Source organism: Neovison vison, chromosome 3, assembly GCF_020171115.1.
Source record: "Neovison vison isolate M4711 chromosome 3, ASM_NN_V1, whole genome shotgun sequence".
NCBI classification, from domain to species: Eukaryota; Metazoa; Chordata; class Mammalia; order Carnivora; family Mustelidae; genus Neogale; species Neogale vison.
In genome coordinates, this window is record NC_058093.1 from 178771355 (window position 1) to 178794238 (window position 22884).

At 37.7% G+C, this 22884-nt stretch overlaps 1 protein-coding gene across 1 annotated transcript in view; it reads right to left on the reverse strand.

Annotated features, from left to right (window-relative positions):
- The window catches only part of L3MBTL4 (L3MBTL histone methyl-lysine binding protein 4), a 448888-nt gene that overhangs the window by 87254 nt on the left and 338750 nt on the right, over nt 1-22884 (reverse strand). Inside the window, exons 16-17 of the mRNA XM_044243369.1 lie at nt 16933-17003; nt 16755-16823 (exon numbers count right to left, since the gene is read on the reverse strand). Coding sequence (XP_044099304.1) covers nt 16755-16823; nt 16933-17003 — 140 coding nt within the window. The remainder of the gene's footprint in view (nt 1-16754; nt 16824-16932; nt 17004-22884) is intronic.

Below are 22884 nucleotides of genomic sequence, written 5' to 3' on the forward strand. Positions count from 1 at the left end.
ACACTCAGCCCTGGGAGCCCAGCTGGGCACGAGGTTCCCTGCAGGGGTTTCAGCCAAAAGTGTTATTAATCCACTTCTGATGAGTGTACAGAGAAATGTCTAAGTATTTGTCATACCTTCATCTATATAGTGCTTGTTTTAATGCCCTTTCATATTAACTCTCCTTTGATCTGGTCAGCTACTACTTTGTGAGGCAGAGAAATGCCTTCCATCTGACAGGTGAGGAAACGAAGGCTCACAGTCTGAATGGTTTAGCTGCATCAGGCAGCAAGGGTGAGGCTGGGCTTGAAGTCAGTTCTCCTAACTTTCCTCCTACTCGCACCTCCCACGGGGCCACACAGCCAGTCAGCTCCGAGGGTGGTGTGGACTCTGGAGGAAAACCCAAGCTCCAAGTCTGTCATTTACCAGCTGTGTGACTTTGGACAAGACACCTGTCCTCGGCCTCTGTTATCTGAACAGTAAGTAAAATGGTAACCACAACCGTTAGATGGAAAAAAGGGACAAAAAACATGACTGTGTCGTGATATGGGAAGTGAGTGCCAGATGAATCTGTTACTATCCTTACAACCACCATCACAGTGACATATTAAGGAAACAACTATTATTTGATGCCACTGCTAAGAAAGTTTTTTTTTTTTGAAGAATGTGATTTTCAAAGTTATAGAATAAAAAGTAGATAAAGTATATGAATTAAAATCTATGTTCACTGGGGGAAAATTTTTTTAAAGCCTCATCTTTCTAAAGGCAAAACAAAAGAAAATAAAAAGGTCACCAGGATAGCTATTATCTACAATAGTTCAGTCATCTTGTCTTCTGTTTTTTTTAGCTTGGTTTCCAGTTTCCTGAAATACCTGTTATTTTATTATTTACTTTATGATTATTTTATAATCTGATAATTTGCAAATCAAAACCACTGAAGTCTTAGCAGTTAAAATCTGAAGGAAAATGGCATCATGTAAAATTATTCAAGGAAAAGAAAATAAATTAAAGAAAAGAGTAAGAAAACAGTGAATGGGGGAGAATCATGTAAATAACAGAACAAACTGTTGTCTCTGCTAATAAATAAAATCTATGACATAAATGATACAGGATGTACCCCCACAAGGCAACAGTAACTATGGCAACAAGAAGAGATGCAATGTACTCCGAGTGACTCAACCAAACACCTAATTGACATACTAAGCATATTCAGGTATATTTTCATATGGTACTGAAGTAATATATACCCTTTATTTAGGTAAAATTACTCATATTAATAGCTATTCCTTCAATTTATACAGACAGAAAAATTTCTCCTGTCTTTCAACTTATATAATATCAGCATAACTTTTGAGAAAACAACCTAAGTGTACTGGGGTCAGCAACAGCACTCTCATTTTGTACTTCTCAGCAATGATTTTTTTAAAAGATTTTTTTAACATTTATCTGACAGACAGAGATCACAAGTAGGCAGAGAGGCAGACAGAGAGAGAGAGGGAAGCAGGCTCCCTGCTGAACTGAGAGCCTGATGCGGGACTCGGATCCCAGGACCCCGAGATCATGACCTGAGCTGAAGGCAGAGGTTTAACCTAATGAGCCACCCAGGCACCCCTCAGTAATGATTTTTAGGTCCAAAGAATTTTAGTTTAGAAATCTATAGTGACGACTGTCCGATGATATAGTTAAGAATCATTTACATATATTCAAGATACCGGATTCTGATTCTCTATTTAGACACAAGGTGCTTAGCATCACCGTTTACGTGTTCTCTCTCCACAGTCACGAAATGTCAGAATAGCAGTGCTGTCTACATAGAGGGACCCAAGACAACGTTTGGGTGAAGGGCTTTTAAGAAAAGGAATTCTACCGCCTCATTCCCTTAGCTATTCCAGCATCTCGAACATTCTCTCCTCTCTAACCCTTCTGCTGTATCCTTTAGAATGAGCCCTGAGTTCTTATTAACTATATCCTTGTAGGGTATAAATCCCAAGGTTAGAAAACTTTTCCCTATAAAGCAGGCATGTTCTCCTCAGGGAGACAGTGCATCTGGGCAGTTTTGTTTTGCTTTGTTTCAAAGCTTCAGCACCTGTCATCAAAGCAAAAAATGTGTCGCCCAACATCAGCCTGTTGGGAGGGATTCGGGTGCTTTCTTTCTTTGATCCCCGATATATTGGATAGGTAAAGCTTCTTTGCTGTAGCCTGGGAATATTTCCCTTTAGCACTAAAATTAGAGATGAGGGAGAGAAGCCTGTAAATGCCCAGGGAGAACTGGCAAACAAAAGAGAGAAATGTTCTGTTGTGGGGAACATCCACTCTACCCACAGTCATGGGAATCTTCCAGGTTCAGAGAGTCTGGGAAGGGAATATCCACATCCCCCAAACCTGGGAATAAGGCAAACTTACTAGAATTCCCCCGTCACCTTGCCTGGGATGATGCGCTTGAATCTAAAAACCCAAGAATCCCATTTTGAGTCTATAGAAAGACTACGATGCAGTGTTGGAATACGAGCTGTGACTGTATTCTAGAAAAAAAGTTCTGTATCTCTGGTTGTCTCTGGGTTGTCCACTCTTCACAGCTCTCAACAGAGAACAAGTAGAGGCTCATCAGCTGACAACTGGTGTCTGCACCCCATCCCCTGACAATGTTCACGGGACCAGCTAAGCATGCCGGCTGAAGAGACTGGGATAGGGAAAGCTGTGTTCTCCCATAACCAGGGACGGTGTCAGTGTGGGGAAGAGGATGTGTCAGAGGCAGATTCCAGTTTGAGAGGGTTATTTTTGGAATACTCCAAGGAAGCGTATGGCATGGCTGCCCACACTGCACCAGACTTGGTGCTGTGGAGTTGAGTTTTCAGAGTTGTCAGTCCTTCAAGCCTTATAACTAAAAATAAATATCTACTTATTAAGGCAGATTTATTTTTACTCAAACTTTTTTTTATTCTTGTACTATAACTTTTCTCCACATTCGAATTTTCAAAATATTTTGTCAATAATGCTTATGTGTTCAAAATCCATAAGCTATAAACCATGTCTAGATTCCATCAAAAAAACAAAAACTGGCTTTCTCATTTTCAAGGGCTTCTAGAACTTGACAAGAAAAGTTTTCTCAAAAAGCAGGATGAAGGGAATTTTTGGAAAGATAATATAGAACATATTAAAGAATAAACTAAAAAAAAAAAAAAAAACTCAAGATATCCTAGAAAGAAGGCTAAGAGGCATCCAGACCCCTCCACCTACTTCCAAGAATTTTATTCCTGCTTTGAGCCTCACTGGCGGCCATGCTGAAGCTCTAGCAAGCCCAAGAGTGTAGGAGTTTCAGAGCATCTGGCAGAGAAACAAACTCATCATTCAAATCTCGGCACCTCCAAAAGCTCTATCTCAACACCTCTAATCTCAGCTGGTCTCTGAATTGGGACTCAGGGCTCTGCTATTTATTTTTTAAAGTAAAGCTCTCCTTTTTAATGAGAAACTTTTATTATATTCAATTCTCCCTTGAAAGCTCTTCTTATTAATATTTTAACTGACATCTGAAGAAAGCAGCAGACTGCCTGCAGGAGAGCATTAGCAAGAAGAAAGGCAGTATCAACACCCCAGAAGAACCAGTGTATCATGTATGTGGTCTTACCGGGCTACATATGTCTGTGATGGCTGTTATCTTTCCAGACTGAACTGAGAAGATTCATTACTTATGCCTTTTACGCCATGTTTCTTTTCACTTGTCAGAATGTCTGTCTTGACTTAATTGTGGGTACCAAGCTCCTGTCCTTAGAATTATCTTTTAGCCCCTTGCAAATAGTTCCCTACCTTGCCCCATGGACTCCAGCTTGATTCATCCCTCTCTCTGGCCCACATCACACCAAGGACTGCCGAGTCATCAGAAATCCCAAGTACTACAATTACATTTAAAAAAATTAATGTTTTATTTTTGAGAGCAGTTTTGGGTTTATAGAAAGTTGACCTGATAGTACAGAAGTTCCCTATGGTTCCCCTCTCCTAAAAACCACTGATTTTTTTGCTGTTTCTACAGTTCTGCCTCTTACAGAAAATTATATAGCTGAAATCATAGAGATACAGTCTTCTCAGATTGGCTTTTTTCACTTAGCAATATGCCAGTTTTAACTCATTTCTTTTTACTGTTAATAATATTCCACTATATGGATGTACCACACTTACTGGAGGACATCTTGGTGGCTTCCAGCTTTTAGTGATAAGGAACAAAGCTTCTATAAGCATTTGTGTGTAAGTTTCTGTGTGAACATGAGTTTCAAGCTCACTAGGGTAAAGACCTAGGAGCAGGAATGCTGGATCCTATGATAGTTCTGTGTTTAGTTTTAGAAATGAACCTCCCGACTCTTCCGGAGTGGCCATGCTGCTTCGTGTTCTCAGCCGCGCCAAGTGACAGCCCCTGTTGCTTCACAACCTCACTGATTTGGGGAATTGGGGCCATCCCAACAGGTGTGTAGGCACATGGTGTTGTAATTTGCAGTTCCCTGATGACATAGGACGCTGAGCGTCATTTCGTGTGCTCATTCAGGTCTGTGTCTGCTGACGCTTCTGTTCCTATCTTTGCCCTCTTAAAAAGTGAGCTGTTTTCTTATGGTTAATTCTTAACACTTCTTTGTGTATTTTGGACACAAGTCTTTTATCAGATAGATGTTTTCCAAATATTTTCTCCCAGTCTGTGGCTTGTCTTTTCATTTGCTTGACAGTGTCTTTCACAGAACAGAAGTTTTAAGTTTTAATGGAATCTAACTTCTCACGTTTCTCTTTTATGAATTGTGCCTTTGGTGTTGTATTTAAGAACTCATTGCCAAACACAAGGTCAGAGAGATTATCTCCTGCGTAGTGTTCTAGAAGTTTTATAGCTCTGTGTCTTACACTGAGATCTGTGATCCATTTTGAATTTGTTGCACTTGTGATGTCTTTTTTCTCTCTCTCCCTTTTCTCATTTTAATGGAAAATTTATGTAATTTGATTTTCTCTCCTTTCTTGGAATATTAATTATACTTTCTTTAAGATTTCATTCATTTCACTTATCCATAAACTAGAATTACCTCATACATTGTTGTTACGATGATTTTAAAAAGCATTTGAAAAAACTGCGATTTATTAGACCAGTTAAGAATATGAAAAACAGGAGATTTTAATTTACTTCCGTTTACTCCTTTAATGTCCTTTCTTTATAAAGGTCTGCCTTTCTGACCCATATCATTTTCTTTTTCTTTGAAATACTTCTTTTAACATTTCTTTCAAGACAGGTCTACTGGTGATAAATCTCGTTTTTCCTTTGTTTTTCTTTGTCTGAGAAAGTCTTTATTCCTCCTTCACTTTTGGAGGATAATTTCCCTGTGTTCAGAATTGTGGGTTGTGGATTTTTTTTTCCTTTTAATACTTTAAATATTTCACCCTACTCTCCTTTTGCTTAGATGGCTTCTAAAGAAAGTCGAGTGTAATTCTTATTGCTTCCCTATAGGTAAGGATTTTTTTTTTTTTCTCTGACTTCTTTCAAGATTTTCTGTCTTCAATTTCTTTGGTTTGAATATGGCATACCTAGGTGTAGAGTTGTTCATATTCATCCTCCTTAGTGTTTTTGTGTTTCCTGGATCTGGGGTTTGGTGTCTTATCAGTTTTGGAAAATTCTCAGCCATTATTATTTCAAATATTTCTTCTGCTCTTGTTTATCTTTCCTCAGATCTTCCCATTACACGTATTTTAGACTCTTTCTAATGGTTCCTCAGTTTGGGTATTCTGTAGCACCTTTTCATTTTCCCCTTCACTTCTCAGTTTGGGAAATTCTACTGACATCGCTTCAAGCTCACTGATCCTTTCCTTGGCCCTATCTGGTCTATTGATGGGACTACCCAAAGCATGCTGCATTTCTCTTACAGTGTTTTTTATTTCTAGCTTTTCCTATTGATACCATTTTAGAGTTTCCATCTCTTTGCCTATATTACCTCTCTATTCTTGCATATTCTCTTTTCTCCATTAGTGTTCTTATCATAGTTACATAATCACAAAGCTCTATCATGGTTAAATCCCCAGTCTGATAATTCTAAAATGTCTGCCACATCTGAGCCTATTTCTGATGCCTGCTTTATCTCTTCAGTCTGTTGTGGGTTTGTTTTGTCTCTTAGCATGCCTTGTCGTTTTTGTTGAAAGTCAGACAGGATGTATCAGGTAATAAGAACTTAGGTAAAATGTCTTTGGTGTGAGATTATATGTTAAAACAACAAGCAGTTAGGCTGTTCAATGTTTAGTTCATCTGTACATGTCGGATGTCAGAGGTTCCAGCTTCCTCTAGAATCCTGTTTCTGTCTCTATTGTCTTTGGGTTTCTCTAGCAACTCCTTAAACAGAGTCTGTGTCTCAGAGTTCTCAGTTATAAATCTACTGTTATTTTATTGCATCCTATTGATGTGGTGGTCAACGTACTGGTTGGGGAAGAGGTCTAGTGTCTTATGATTAAAACAAGTTTTTTGTTTTTTATTTTGTTTTGTTTATGGGTGTGAGTGCCTGTGGCCTTAGAAGAGTTTATTAGACTTTCTTTTTTCCCTTCCCTTATGTGAGAGACACAGCTAGAGTGGACTGGAGTTGTTTAACTGCCTTTCCCCCAGGACATATAAACCATTGGCAAAATAGTTTCCCTTAAGGGCAGGACCTCCACTCTCTGATAGACCTGAAACTGTTGCTGATTTTCAGTTTGTTCAGCTTCTTTTTTGTGAGGATGAGAGTGATGACTTATACATCAAAACTGAAACCAACAATTTCTTTTACCTGTGATGATTCCCATAGGCCAACAATGTCAGTTAGAATGCTGTGGCAGAGTCACTTTTTCCCTCAGTTCCCTGTGAGAGAAAACCCATGGGCATGAAGCCCAAGAAGGCTCTTAAAATTCAATGTATACACAGCTCATAGCATAAGTTGGTTTTCTAAATAATACAATACACAAAGTGTATTATACACTGATAATTTGTTTCTATTTATTCTTCACCTAAACTAAAAATGGCAGAATGTATTTTCACCCAATTTAAAGGACATGTGGTAGTCTTTAACCTAACGAAGAAATTATGTAGTAAGCATGGAATTCACTGTTAGGGATCACAGGGCATTTCCAAACTGAGCCATCAGGGTCTGTGGAGCCATAGCTAGGGTCGTTGCTGGTCTGAAGGGTCATGCCACACAGAGTGAGACAGATGCTTGGACAGAGAGAACACTAATTTCAAAGATGAACTTCAAAAAACCATCCCCCAAAACCAAGACCCCACAGTTGATATAAATATCAATTTGCTATTAAGCTCCTTCTCTCAGACACTCTATTGTAGTGTGCAGGGTAAGGAGCAACAACTTACTCCTTCAGTGGTGGTTATTCTCACAAATGTCCTCATATAATTGTATGAGTATTTACTGTGACTTTGTTTGAAATGTAAAGGCAAAAAATATATATATATTCATGAATGAGCATTTAATTAAATAAATTTTGGTAGAATCACCCAGTGAAATTTTGTGGCTGTTAAGCAAGAATATGGCAGAAATTCTACCCTCAGTATGATGGAGTAGCTTCAGTAGACCAACCCTCCTACAAAGGATGACAAGGAAAGCAGGCCCACAGATGATTCAGATTGGTATTATAAGGCAAAGAATAAATAACTGTGACTAATGTGTTTAAGAAATCAGATGACAAAATAGAGAATTTTACTCGAGAATTATAACCCAGTTTAAAAATCATAATGTGTTGCGGCACTTGGGTGGCTCAGGTCATGATCTCAGGGTCGTGAGATTAAGCTCCATGTCAAGCTTTGTGCTCAGCAAGGAATCTGCTTGAAATTATCTCTCGCCCTCTTCCCGTCCCCCCGATCTCTCACTCTCTCTCAAATAAATAATCATAATGTGAAAATTCTAGAGCAGAAATATGCAAAGAATTAACTAAAAATTCATTGGGGAGAGCAGTCTGGAGACTACTGAAGAGAATATTAGTGATCCTGAAGAAAGATTAGTGGAAAAAGAAATCCAAACTGAAGCATGTAGTTCATTAAGAAAGGAAAACACAGAGAATAGCATATAAGACATATAAACAAGAAACAGTGTAATATATTTGTAGATCAGATCTCAAGAGGAGGAGAAAAATGGGGTATAAGCAATATTTGAAGAGATAAAAGTCAAAAAAATTTCAAAATAACGAAACCCAGTTATATACCTACAGACTTAAGAAGCACTATGAACCCCCCAAAGACAGAGGGAACTACATCTGGGAACTTCATAATAAAACTTCTGAAAATCAAAGACAACAGAATATTCTAAGCAGATGGAGACAACAAGATACATCCCAACTCACATTCTCTTCAAAGGAGACATAATAAAACCTCAAATGACTTCTTGAGGAAAACTAGGGAGGTCAGAAGACAATAAGATATCATCTTTTTAAAACCTGAAAAAAAATCAACCGGCAATTGAGAATTCTATAACCAGCAAAAATATTCTTCAAAAGTTAGGGCAAAAGAAAGACACTTATGGAAAAGAAAAAACATAGCTAGGAGACACTCTAAAAGAAATATAAAAAGGAACTTTCACAGAAGAAAAATGATCCTATACAATGATGGATATTATACTAGCTATGATATCTACTAAAAGAATATACATCCAACAAAGTAATAGAGGGAAAATAGTATAATAAAATAAATTCTTGGTGAATAAAAAATAAAGCAAGAAATATAAAAATAAATATGACACTATTAAGAAAAATAGAAAACAATTATTAAAATGATAGCTATAAACCCCTCTTAATGGTGATAACATTGCAAATAAATGTATTAAATACTCTAATTAAAAGACTGCTGTATTCAGATGGATATCAAAGTAAGTATCACATGCCACTTCCAAGAGTCATACTGAAATATAAACACAGAGATGAGAATATAAAAGGATGGAAAGACTAACACTAACCATCCAAATGTTAACCAGAGAAAACCGATGTGCTAACATTATACCAGATAGAGAAGACTGTAGGGAAAGACATACTAGGGTAAATAAAGATACATTTCAAAATTATAAAAAGAGAAATTGATTAGGAATATAAAATAATTCTAAAGTTACATTAACCTAATAATGCAGCCTGAAAAAATATATACAGAAAAAGGAGAAATCATCATTAATTCTACAATCATAGAAGAGGGATTTAACAGTTCTCTCAGGAACCAGGAGAAGAAAAAAAAGCAGAAAAACAAGCAGACAAAAAAAATAAGAAAGAAAAGAAAAGTAAAAGTAGTATCAGTAAAAATAAAGATCTAATAACATGATTAACAAACTCATTGTTCAGAATATGTTCTCTGACTGCTGTAGAATAAAGCTAGAAACCAATAAAGATAAGATAATAAAGCCCACAAGTATCTGGAAGTGAGGAATTAATAATCAACCCATAGATAAAATGATGCACAGTGTAAATGTGAAAAAATCTGAATTAAATGGTTATGAAATTTGATAAATCAAAAATAGTTTAATGTAGGAAAGTGATCTTAGATTATTATTAATAGCTTTAAGTGCATACTTAAAAATTAATTATCCAGGCAATCATTTAAAGAAGTTAGAGAAATAATAATAATAAACCACAAAAAAAGGGGAAATCAGGAAGACTGAAATATAATAGCAGAAATTAATAAAAGAAAAAACAAATGCACAGTAGAAAAAAATCAACATAGTCCAAAGTAAGAAATTTTAAAAATCTAAAGTACTCAATCTATTAAAGAAATTGAATCTATAATTAAAATTTTCCCATTAAGAATTCCAGGCTCAGATAGCTTTTCTGGTGAATTTATCTAAATAGTTAAGAAAGAAATGTCACTTTTCTTCCATAAATTTTTTGTGGAAATGGAAAAAGAGTACACACTCCCAATTCAGTTTATGAGGTCATCAGACTCTTCATACCAAAACACAATGAGGTCTTTATGAGAAAGAAAATTCACAGACCAACTTCTCTTATGAACATATTTGAAAATGTCCTTTATAAAATACAGATGTTCTCACTCGGCATGAGCTAAATACAAGGTGAGCTTAATAATTAATGGAGAAAACTGAATTCTCTATGACCTTTGCAAATTTTGATCAAAATATTAAAAATATTTTACTGTTGATTATAGTTGTTTAGGGAGATTTAAACAATAGAAGGGGTAAGAATTTTAGTACACTGTGATTTAAAACATTAAAAACATTGAGATAAAGCGTTATATTTCTTTCTAAAAAACGTTATCAGAGGCGAGCAGTGTTGGTTTTCCTCATGTCCTATATGTACGATACAGAGCAAGCATCATTTCTGTGCTTTGGTAAATTGTCATACTCCTTTCTGAGTTTGGGTCAGTTTCTACCATCTTATTTTTCACATGTACAATGCTCTGAATATCTCTGCAATTCCCTTTAACGTGAGGGGCTCTTCCCACAGAACATGTTCATCTGGTTGTCCCAGCAGCTTCTCTTTTATGTCCGGGAGTCTGTTCTCCCCGAGTCCCTCTGACAGCACAGTTAGTGTCTCTCAAACGACGGCTGTGCATTTCCAGGGTGGGCTATTCTTTCTATAAATCTGTGAACATTTGATTAGACTTTCACTTCCAGTGTTTTCATTTTGTTTCTTTACTATACTTTCGTTAAGTTGGGGCCAACGGAGTATCCACTTCTGTAAAACATCCCATGTGTTTGTCTCTGGGAGCAAGAAGGCCATACCCTCCATGCTTTGCTGTCGGTATGTGAACTGAATAACAGAAGTGCTCAGGCCAGTCACTGACAGCCTCTGAAAGAAGAGATATTATTGGTCACTGATCATTAGGCTGATCTGTGAGTTAGGTGGTGATTTGTGGACTAAAGGGCTAGCACTTTGTGCAATGGTCCACAGTTAACATACTGTGGTAACTGAAAGCTGAATTGTGTTGTTAAGGGACTGGAATTATTTCACTGCATATTCAGCAAGGTGAGGCCTACCTGTATTGGTAAAGAAATACTAATTCTAAGTTCTGACTGGGGTGCTGGTACATGAATATTTATTTATTGAAATTCATTGAAGACACATAAAACTTCCAGACTTTTCCAAAAAATATGGTAAACCTCAACAAGATATTTCCTTAAGAAGAAGATGTGGTCCATATACACTAGAGTATTATGCCTCCATCAGAAAGGATGAATACCCAACTTTTGTAGCAACATGGACGGGACTGGGAAAGATTCTGCTCAGTGAAATAAGTCAAGCAGAGAGGGTCAATTATCATATGGTTTCACTTACTTGTAGAGCACAAGGAATAACACGGAGGACACTGGGAGATGGAGAGGAGAAGTGAGTTGGGGGAAATCAGAAGGGGAGATGAACCATGAGAGACTGTGGACTCTGAGAAACAAACTGAGGGTTGGGGGGGTTGGGTGAGCCTGGTGGTGGTATTAAGGAGGGCATGTATTGCATAGAGCACTGGGTGTGGTGCATAAACAATGAATTCTGTTACACTGAAAAGAAATTAAATAAAAAAAATCATTGTAACTCACCACAATAACAAAATAAAGAGAAAAAGCATGTGATCATCCAAATAGATGCAGAAAAGGGCATTTGCTAAAATTCAATCCCTATTCATAAAAATAAAAACACAAACAATTGCACTCCTGGGTATTTATCCCAAAGATACAGATGTCGTGAAAAGAAGGGCCATCTGTACCCCAATGTTTATAGCAGCAATGGCCACGGTCGCCAAACTATGGAAAGAACCAAGATGCCCTTCAATGGACGAATGGTAAGGAAGATGTGGTCCATATACACTATGGAGTATTATGCCTCCATCAGAAAGAATGAATACCCAACTTTTGTAGCAACATGGATGGGACTGGAAGAGATTATGCTGAGTGAAATAAGTCAAGCAGAGAGAGTCAATTATCATAGGGTTTCACTTATTTGTGGAGCATAACAAATATCATGGAGGACAAGGGGTGTTAGAGAGGAGAAGGGAGTTGGGGTAAATTGGAAGGGGAGGTAAATCACGAGAGACTATGGACTCTGAAAAACAATCTGAGGGGTTTGAAGTGGTGTGGGGGGGAGGCTGGGGTACCAGGTGGTGGGTATTATAGAGGGCACGGATTGCATGGAGCACTGGGTGTGGTGGAAAAATAATGAATACTGTTTTTCTGAAAATAAATAAATCAATTTAATAAACAAACAAACAAACAAACAAACCCACAAACTAAAAGAGGAGGCAGTTTTCTCAACCTATTAAAGGGCACTACAAACACTACAGTAAGCCTCATATTTAAAAGTAAACTTCTGAACACTTTCTTCCCGAGACTGGGAATGAGACAAAGATACCTTGCTATCACATTTCTATTCAACATTACACAGGAGGTCCTGGCTCAGAGAAACTGCCTAACATTATTGAAAACTATTAAAGAAAGACAAATTTAAAGGAAGGATGTACCAGGCTCATGAAGGAGATCATGCCAGTTCACCTAGAATTGATCTATACATTCACTGCAGTTCCAGTCAAAATCAGAGTAAGTTGTTTGGGGGGGTGTGTGTGTATATGTAAATAGACAAGCTCTTTAGATATGCAAAGGAACAAGAATAGCCCAGCAATCCCAAAGAAAAAGAACAAAATTGGAGAAGTGGCCTTTTTGGCTATCAGGATTTATGATAGAAAGTTAAAAAGTCGTAGTAATTAAACCAGTATGGTATTGGCATGAGAACAGATAAGCCAATAGAACAGAACACACAATCCCGAAACAGACCTCTACATACATGGTCACTTGATTTATGATAAGCAATGGGGAAAAGAAGGTCTTTTTTACTAAATGATGCTGGGTCAACTGAATATTCAAATAAAAAGTGAATCTTGGCTCCTTTGTTATGTCATGTATAAAAAATCTGTTCCAGGTGATTTTTAATCTGAAAGATCAAACATTAAAGATTCTAGAATAAAAAACAGCAGAATATCTTCATGAACATCTAATAGGCAAATTTTTTTAAACAGGACACTAGCAGTGCTAACCAAAATGGAAAGGATTAATGGACCCTATTAAATTTTGGACTTTCTATCGATCACAAGGCTCCATTAGGAGAATGAGATGGCAAATCTTAGACTGGAGAAGGTATTTGTAATATATGTAACCAAAAATAGACTTGTTTACAGAAATCAAGAATTCCTATACATCAATAAGAAAAGGACAATCTAAAAGACAAATGGGAAAGACATTTCACAAAAATAGGATGTTCAAATAGTCTATAAACACGAAAATGTATTCAAGCCTATTTGGCCCCAGGGAAATGCGAAATTAACAGCATGATTAACCAGCACTGCAAACCCAAATAACTGGCTAAGACGAGGGTCTGAGAGTATTAACTACTGACAAGGATTTGGAGTGCCTGCAAGTCCCAAACCATGCTGGCAAGAATGTGCTGGTGCAACCACTTTGTAAAAATACTTGACACCAGCTCCTAAATGCAAACCCATTCAATTACCCAGAAATTTCCCTACAGAAATGCACACACAGGTCCACCAAACCACATAAAAGAACTTTTCTAGCAGCACCACTGCTGAGAGGGCAAAACTGAAAGCAACCAATATTAAAATGGACAGATAAACTGTGGCATCTTCATAAAATTGAGTAATATGCAGTATTAAGAATAAGCAAAGAATCAAACAATGATTCGAATGACTCTCACAAACATAATGTTAGCAAAAAGTCAGATGTGAATGGATACATACTGTGTGATTTCAATGATAAAATAAAAAATGAATGGATACATACTGTGTGATTTCAATGATAAAATCAAAACAGGGCAAAGCAATGGACAGTGACAGAAATCAGAAGTGTGATGTCCTGACTGGAGGTGGTAACCGGACGGCACGAGGGAGGCTTCTGCTCAGAGTCTATTTCTTGACCCATATGGTGACTAAGTGAGAATAATCTCCTGAACTCGTCTAAAATTATTACTTAAAAAAATAAAAGAACATAGCAGGTATACATGAGAGCCATGTACATCATGCATTTAGAGGAAAAATCTAACTGTAGTTCACCAAACATGATTTTATACTAGTAACAAAACAAAAGGTGAATTACAGATCCAAAATAAATCTGTGAGGGATTTATTAACAATGTTTACCTTTTTCATGCTTATATTGTGTTATTTTTTGCCTTATGAAATGTTTGGATTTATTAAAAAAAAACGAGCCTTAGTTACACATTTGAGAACAAAAGATAGTAAACAGTTAAAATACAGGTTTTCTAGCTGAACATTCTACAATACCAAAGATGTCCCCTGGGGCAGGGCACTGCGGTGGCCTAGACAGTGACATGTGTCTGTGGTACCCAGTAGCTAAGTTTTAGCTGCTCTGGTTCTGGGCTTTCTAAGTGAGCAAAAGGGCAGATTGCTAAGATGTACAGGTCCTTTATACTTGATGGAAATGCACTTTCATCAGCTTCACTCAACTTGTACTCAAAGGAGCAGATTTTGTGCAGTTATCTGTGGAACATTCATGGAGAAGGTAAAACCCTGAAAGGTCACCACATAGATGCCCAACTCAAGTCCAAAGAAGGGATGTGGCACAGCAGATATGGCAACAGTATCATCATGCATTATTTTACTTAACAAAAGACGGCGAAGAGAACTACGATTTGCCATGTCTCATGCATAACACTTGACAGGCTTACCTGCAAACCTGTAGTTTAGGAAGACAAACTCTAACTTCTATCAATTTTACTACCAAACACCCTTTCAGATAATCATGTTTTCCTCAATAAATCTGTATGACTAATTAAAAATTTCTACCATCCAATCTTACTTTTAATCATTATTATGGTGAAAGAAAGACAATCGTATGTCTAAGAAGTATCCTTGAAAATTATGGGTAGGTTTTTAAATTTTATATCTGCCAGGAATCGAATTGTGAATAAAATCATTTAGGAAACAAAGATGTTTCCAAGTAAAAACTGAAAACACACCCAAGATATGAAAAACACAAGCTGCACATGCATGTGTACACACGCACACACAATCTTTAAATATCAGAAGTACAGCATTTCCCCTCATAGGAGAAATGGAGAATATATTTTAGCCCATTTTCCTTTTTAAAAAAGTACTCTGATGAATTAAGAAGGAGTTTATTCATATCTATACCCAGAACAATAATAAGCGTAAGAACTTAGAATTTATGCTCAGATTTATAGGCTTGCAAAAAATAAAAGCAAAATAGTGAATAATTGTTTAATGTCACAATCACACCCTGAACTCTCCCTTCTCTGCAACAACTTTCGTTCAGAGCAACTTCCTCTTTTTTTTCTATAAAGCAATGTTCCTCTCTTTTGTTCTCTGGATTTGCCCATGCTTTTACCAGAGATGGCTTGTCCCTAATTACAATTCCTTGTTATTCCTAATTAAACTCATTTTGCTGGTAAAATAACTGGTTGTTTTATTTTTAAGGTCGGCATTATAAACCTTTTAAAAGTGATGCAGGAAAGAATAAGTACACAGTGAATAAGTTAGAAGAGATTTCATCTTTCACATTATGCAAATGCATTTTGCTAGTGATATTTTCTATTTTTATAAGGATGATCCTCATTACTACTTTTACTATGTGAATTACAAAATTGACTGTGTATCTGTTTTAACAGGAACATATACATAATTACTCTGTGGAGATATTTTCAAAAGTGTCAAAATATGAATTAAAACACTGACACTTTTTAAGAGCTCCTTATACGGCTCCAAAACACATGTTGTTTACAGAACGGAGGCTCTGTAAGATGGATTAGAACATTTGTATGGAGCAGTTTCTAAAATATCAGTCATTTATTTTATTTAAGGCAACGTTCAGATCTGATGATATTACCCAGAATTGCTCCTGGTTAGGGAGCAAAGTGTAGATGCACAATGAAAGCAAAGTAACTTCACCGCCTTCCATTTTCTTCAGAAAAGATTCCTCCTCTCTTTGTGGCTGAGATGGAATCAGGAGTCATTCGGCCAGGAGCTGAGCTTGGTGCCTGCCTGGAGTGAATGGGTTAGCTCTGCTCAGAGAGGTCAGAGCTCTTTTTGGACAATGGCTGCCAAGCATTCTTTCTTCCTTAAGAAAAGGCTAGTAAGCAATCATATTGGAGAGGAGTGCAGTGCTACTGAGTTGTTTTAATTTGCTGCATTTTTTACCAAGTCAGCAGAAAAGTCACTAATTTTCTTTTCCTCTGTAAGAGAAACAGGGCTCCTGCCGTGTTCTGGGAGATACAAACATGCAAAACTACTATGGCTGAAGACATAGGATACTCAATACAAGTCACCAATGTTTTCATCTGATTAAATAAAAATTATTGCCCTGAAAGAACACAACTGAAGGGAAACTTATTCCTGAGCTAGCTTGCTACAGTATAACCTCAAAATTATAGACACAATTCTGTCTAAAAGAGAGAAACTTATTTGGAAAGAAACAGAATTAAATGAAAACATGCAATTCTTTTTCCTACACTAATAATCCTTCAGCTTTTAGTTTTAAGTTTAAACAAAGCTTCCCGCCCCCGCCACCCCCTTGCCGCCCAACAACTTTCTTGGGTGTCTTAATACTTAGATACATTTCCCAGTTCCTCAACATATAAAAATGCCATGAGATGCTCCTTCATGCCCTAGGCAGATGGCAGAGAAGTTCCGCCACTGAGACCTTTACTTCGATAGGTCTTGATTTGTCTTATCACGAATGAGGATCACAGAAATTACAGTCTAGTTCTTTCACTTTAAAAATCAGAAAATCAAGGTTGGGGTGGAGAAGTATTGGAACCTACTTGTCTGTAGGGTTGGGACTAGAACACAAATCTCTTCTTGTCTTGTCAAGCTCTTTCCACTATCCCCTCCTGGAATGATAAAACCAACCCAGCAAACAAATCAGACATTCTTCACAACAAAAAGCACAGTCTGTGTTTTTGCTAGTGTTTTTTGTTTTTTGTTTTTTTGGTTTTTTACCTCTGAAGAGATTATCCAAGTCAATATCTTCTTTTCCTTTGATTTTCAAACACTTTGCCTGCTGTACAAGTCTGGGCAAAGAACAGAAATAAAATCTAGATTCATTATCCGGTGAGGTAAGAATAAATCATGACAGAAGCACAAATTTAAATAGAAACCACAGGCTAAACAATAGTGAATTCGCAGGTATTCTGCTGCACAGAGCCTTGTTACAATTCTTCTTCAGTTTAAGATTTTAAAAAGGTATTTTCCGTCAGAAAATCTAACTTTGAAACCTGCAACCTGAAAGCTCTCCCCCCACTCCAACCCCCTTTCAGTCTGTTACAGCAGAAAGTTTCTAGAACTCTCTGGGGGATGATCCCTTCAGATTCTGAGAAGGAGCTATCAGGGATGATAAGGGATGGTATGGTTTAGCAAGTGGGTAAATAGTAATTGCTACTGATGATTTTAGCTCTTATTTTAATCAGAAGATTATAGACATTGTGCTTAAACAACTGTATAAAGTAATTTAGTTACACGGTTGAATGTCAAAGAATTAATTAACTTTTAAAATGCTCCTGTATGCAGTAAGGACTAATTTTGTAACTCTTCCGTCATGCAACTTTATTAAAAACTTGAGGCTCATGGTTTGTAATGAGTATGGAAGTTTCTAAAATGAAAATTTTTCCAGTGTTGCTAATTACTAAGTATCATTTTGAGTAGAGAGATCTTGAAATCATTGATTAATTTATCTCTATATATTTATGATTTTCACGAAAATTATAATGGTTTGCTTTGCAAATGCATTTTCCTATTGCACTTGTACAGCAGCTCTCTCCTTTTATCCTCACTGACAAGCCTTCAAGTACTATTTCAATTTTTGTTTTAGATGAGGACACTGATTCAGTCACCAAAACCTTACACAGGAATCTAAGTGACTTATACATAATTGGAGGTAATTCTATCTATTTATGACATTATATTTATAATATCTGTCATGGTAAAAACATATTCTAACTATTAGATATATATATTTTTACCATTAGACATTTTAAGAAAGATTTTATTTATTTATTTGGCAGGGGGAGCAGCAAGCAGTGGGAGGGGGAGAAGCAGGCTCTCTGCTGAGCAGGAAGCTGGACGCAAGGCTTGATCCCAGGACCCTAGGATCATGACCTGAGCCAAAGGCAGATGCTTAACTGACTGAGTCACCTAGTTGTCCCCTGTTAGACAAATTTTAATCAAAAATGCAAGAAACAGAGGAAGAATTTCTTCTGCTATCCCACCGTGGATTTTAAAATGAAGGCCTAGATAGCTACTTGTGGGGCACGCTTGCTCTAGGTAGTGAAGCTGCAGTGTAGTGGGGAGACCAGCACCCTCGGCAGAGAAAACCTGCATCCAGGCTCTAGGCTTGTACCCTGGAGCTCATTTCTAAACTCTCAGCTTAGGTCTTAGCTTCCCAACGTGCAAAATGGAGACTGAACAATTCACGGAACTCTGTATTATAAAATAGTTTGCAAACTTTTATTCAGCACTGATGTGTACAAAAATGTGAGGAATACTTTCATTAATCAATACGCTTAATTTTCATTATGCTCTGCATATATACAGATCATCAGGATTTATTTATCTCCTTGTAGGAAAGAATATGAGCAATAGAAAGAGGGCTTGGATTTAGGTAGTGAACAGCTGGTGGAGAGAGCTGGTCAACATGGAAAGCCAGAGGCACAGCGTGCGCACTCAAGAGCCATGTTGTTGTCATTTTGCAAAGAATAAAATGGAAAAAAGTACCATTTTAGTCTGCTTATATATTTTGGCAAATATTTGTTTGGGTATATTCCCCAAACTTTACAAATCTGATGAAACTGAGTTGATTTTCAAACCATCTTAAAAGCATCCCTTTACAATAGATCCTGATGAAGATCTTGATTCTATCTTCAAAATTTGAAAAACAGAAGCTAGGATGCCTTATATAACTTTGATGGGGACTTTAAAAAGCAATTTAAAAATAAATGAAATAAATTTACTGAGTGGCTTTAAAATAAAATTCCAGGCACTGCCGTTAACCACAGACGTATTTCAGTACAGTCTTGCTTTCAAAGTGATTACATCACTAGGGAGATACACCAAGTCAAACCCTGTAATCAGTTCAGGCTCAGTAACATTTCCTGAGGGAGACAGGCACCTTCTAAGGACCCTAGATCTTCACTCTGTTCACCCTCATTTCATTCTCACAAAAGCTCTCTAAGGTAGAGGTATAAGACCCTGGATATAAATAAAGAAACGGAGGCTCAGAGACACTAAACCACTTTTCCATCTTGGTGAGTCAGTGGTGAGACGGAGACTTAAGTCTGCAGACTCCAAATCCAGGTTCCCCCTACTCTGTGCATCACCGTCCAGGGCTTGCGGAGCACTCACAGAAGGCATCAAGAAGCTGTCACAAGGCACAGCAAAAGAAAGGGAGAGTCAGGAATGCTTCCGACAGTTGGAGGGAGAGACGGCCTGGAGCGAGGCAGGAGGGGGACTCTGTGGAGGATGCAGTTGGGTCTGGTCCTAAAAGAAGGAAGACATGCAGGACCGGCGGGCTTGTAAAGTTCTAGAAAATTAAGGTGGGAGAAAAGCAGAAGCTGCAGCAGACCAGGCATCGGCACAGTAAGAGAGAGGATGTTTAGCAGCCACAAAGAGGCTCATCAACCTACTGGGCTGACGCACCTGTACTGTGCAGGGAAAGGAGGGCTTGGAGGTGAGGCTAAAAGAACAAGCTGGAGCCAAGTCGTGGAGAGCCTTGCACGCTGTTCTCAAGTATTGGACTTCCTCTTGCTGGCAGAGGAAATGTGATTGAAGTGTTGCATCTGGAAAGAGTCTCCTGCACGCCGGCAGGCAGCAGAAATGTTTGGTGATGATTAGGCCAGTGATGTGCCAAAGATTATTTGTTTGTATTTTAGCTAAAAAGGCCATACCATTGAAATTTCCAGGTATTACTCTTTCAACGGTAATTCTGCTTGAAACCTGGCCCTTACCTTTTATCATAGTTCCAGGTGCTCCAAACAACCTTCAAAGTCTTTTATTAATGTGATTGCTGGTGCAGCAGAAATGTCAGTGTGTGTCTATGTACCCCTGATTCCCTCTACACAGGAGTACACAACTTAGAGAATCGCTGCTTCTGTTGGGGAGACTGGCCACTGTCATCTGATAGTCTCTGCTACTCCCATTGATTTTCCACTTGCCTTGTCCTTTGGATTTTGCTACTTCCAGTGGAAAAAAAGGGGCTGCATGCTCTCTGACCCCCTTTCTATGCTGCTGCTACCTTTAATAAGACAAGTTAGTGGCTTCTGTTTCTGGGCTCAGTAAATGCTAGGCCCTGAACTAGATGTCTAACATGAAGGAGGCAATATTACTCTTATATCCATGTGTTGAAAAACACAAAGAGGTTAAATAATTCACACAGCTGAAGACCTAAAGTGGAAAAATCAAAATTTGGAGTTAAGTCAGGTTAGTCTAAATGTAGTCAGATGCTGTCTAGAACAGGAGTTGCCAAGAGCAGCCTGTGAGTCAAATCCTGCCCATCACCTGCTTCTGTGAATGGAACTGTAGTAGAACACAGCCTTGCTCATTCATTACTTACTGTCCACGGCTGCTTTCCCACTACACTGGGCAAGCTGAGGAACTACAGTAGAGATCGTAAGACTGGCTGAGCCTAAAATATTTACTCTCTGGCCCTTTAGAGAAAAGGCTTGCAGTAAAGGAAAAGTTTCCTAAAGCCAAAAATATACATATGACATGTGATGGTTTTACTTACTACCTTTTCACAAAATTGCCTTAGTAACTATAGTTAGTTATCACTTATAATAGGGCTTCAAAGGCAAATATTGAGCTCTGACTTTTTATTTTTTAAACGGATTGCCCAGGTCCAATCAGTATTTCCTTCAGGTTTTCCTACAAGCAGGTATTACATTCAATTCATTCAAACTCATTCATGTAGCTTTACCTACATGCAGGTAATATTACGTTCAGCCAAAATGGTATCTGCCACCAAAAGACTCAGAATCTACCAGAAGATACAGATGGGTGCAGTGCCAGCTTTCACACAAAGCAGATTGAGAAAAGGACTCCAGGTAGAGATGAGAAACTGCTTTGGTATGACAAAGTAGGAGTGGATTTTCTGCTTAAAAGGCCAGTGAGATCAGAAAAACCTTTCAGGAGGAGAGGGGTTTGTGTAGGCCTCCAAGCAAATTTCACTAAGGGAAGCGTGAAGACGAGCATTGCAGAAACACTGGCAGGTGGCGGGCTGGCGGGGGAATGATGCACGCTAGGTGCGGTGTGTGATGAGGTGAGATGAGCAGGCTGGGGACGTGTCATGAGGACTGCAAGGGCTCGTGTGTATGTATGGATTCTGTGTGTGTGTGTGTGTGTGTGTACACTTGTGTGTGTGTGTGTGTTTGTATATGCGAATTTAGTTATAGTAACGTAAAAAAACTCAAGAACCTATGAGACTAATCTAAGGACAGATTCATACAGTAGGTTTAGTTTATAAATAAAATGTAACTCAACTTTTAAAAACTACTGCATTATCAACCATCAATAAATGACATACATATGAAAATGTTTATTGCAGCATTATTTAAAGAGGAAAAATACTGGAAACAACCTGAGTATTTGTTGATTGGGGAGTTAGTTGAATAGAGTATGTCTACGCTATGAAAAGTGATACGTTATTTAAAACAATGCACTGGACCCATTTGTGTGAATATAACAAATTACCCATGACATACTGTTAAATAAGTAAAACACATTTTTAAGCTAGTATCTCTTATTGTCAGACTTTAAGCCAGCAAACAATATTTTTACATGGCAGTCCATAAGAGACAAGGAAAATCTGTTTTTTCTTTTTCTTTGTGAGCAGACTTAGTTGTTTTAAGTCTTTAAAACTTTGCCATATGAAAGTAAAAGTCCAAGACCAGATTATTTTTCTTGTGGCCACGAATGCTGACTTCCTGTGCCTTGTTCAGGTGCCTTGTTCAGAGTGCCACTGTAAACTTGGGATAAAAATATGTGTGTGGGGGCGCCTGGGTGGCTCAGTGGGTTAAGCCGCTGCCTTCGGCTCGGGTCATGATCTCGGGGTCCTGGGATCGAGCCCCGCATCGGGCTCTCTGCTCAGCGGGGAGCCTGCTTCCTCCTCTCTCTCTGCCTGCCTATCTACCTGTGATCTCTCTCTGTAGAATAAATAAATAAAATCTTTAAAAAAAAATATGTGTGTGTTTTATTCAAGTTTCAGCATTTAATGTCAAGGTCCTTTAAAACATCACTGACATGTTAACCTGTCAGGAATGCAGCCTCTTTCCCCTACATTCAATATGATTGCATCCTAATCTATCCAGAGTGATATAAGCCAACCTTGAGAGAAACATTAGCATAAAATTACTGTAATTTTTTTTTAAAAAAATGAATGTATATCTGAATATCCATATGCATACATAAACACAGAAAAAGTGTAAAAGAGAACATTATTATTCATACAAGTAACTTCAGGAGGCACTGAGAAGTGGGGAGTGAGAAAGTATGTTTCTAAAAACTTCTCTATTACCTGAGTTATTGCAGTGGGAATTTTATCATATTTTTACAAGCCTATATGTTAGGTTATTTAACCAGAAAAAGGCTGAGCATTATTAATTTTTTAATTTTTAATTTTTTCTCTTTACTCTCCTGTATTTTCTAATTTTTCTATAATACAAAAAATTGCTTTAGTTATGAGAAAAATCATGTTAAATATCCCCATTTTACTATTTGCAATGAGTGGAAAATAACTGTTTTAAAGCCAGATCAAGGATGTAGCTGAGAACAAATGCCCACTGGTGCTTGGGCAACAAAGTTCTGTTTTTCTGGCGTGCGGGAACACCAGTATTCCTTTATGCAAGGAACCGTGGACATCTTAGCACACACTGTTCTGAAGCATTTAATTACTAAGAGGCTGGG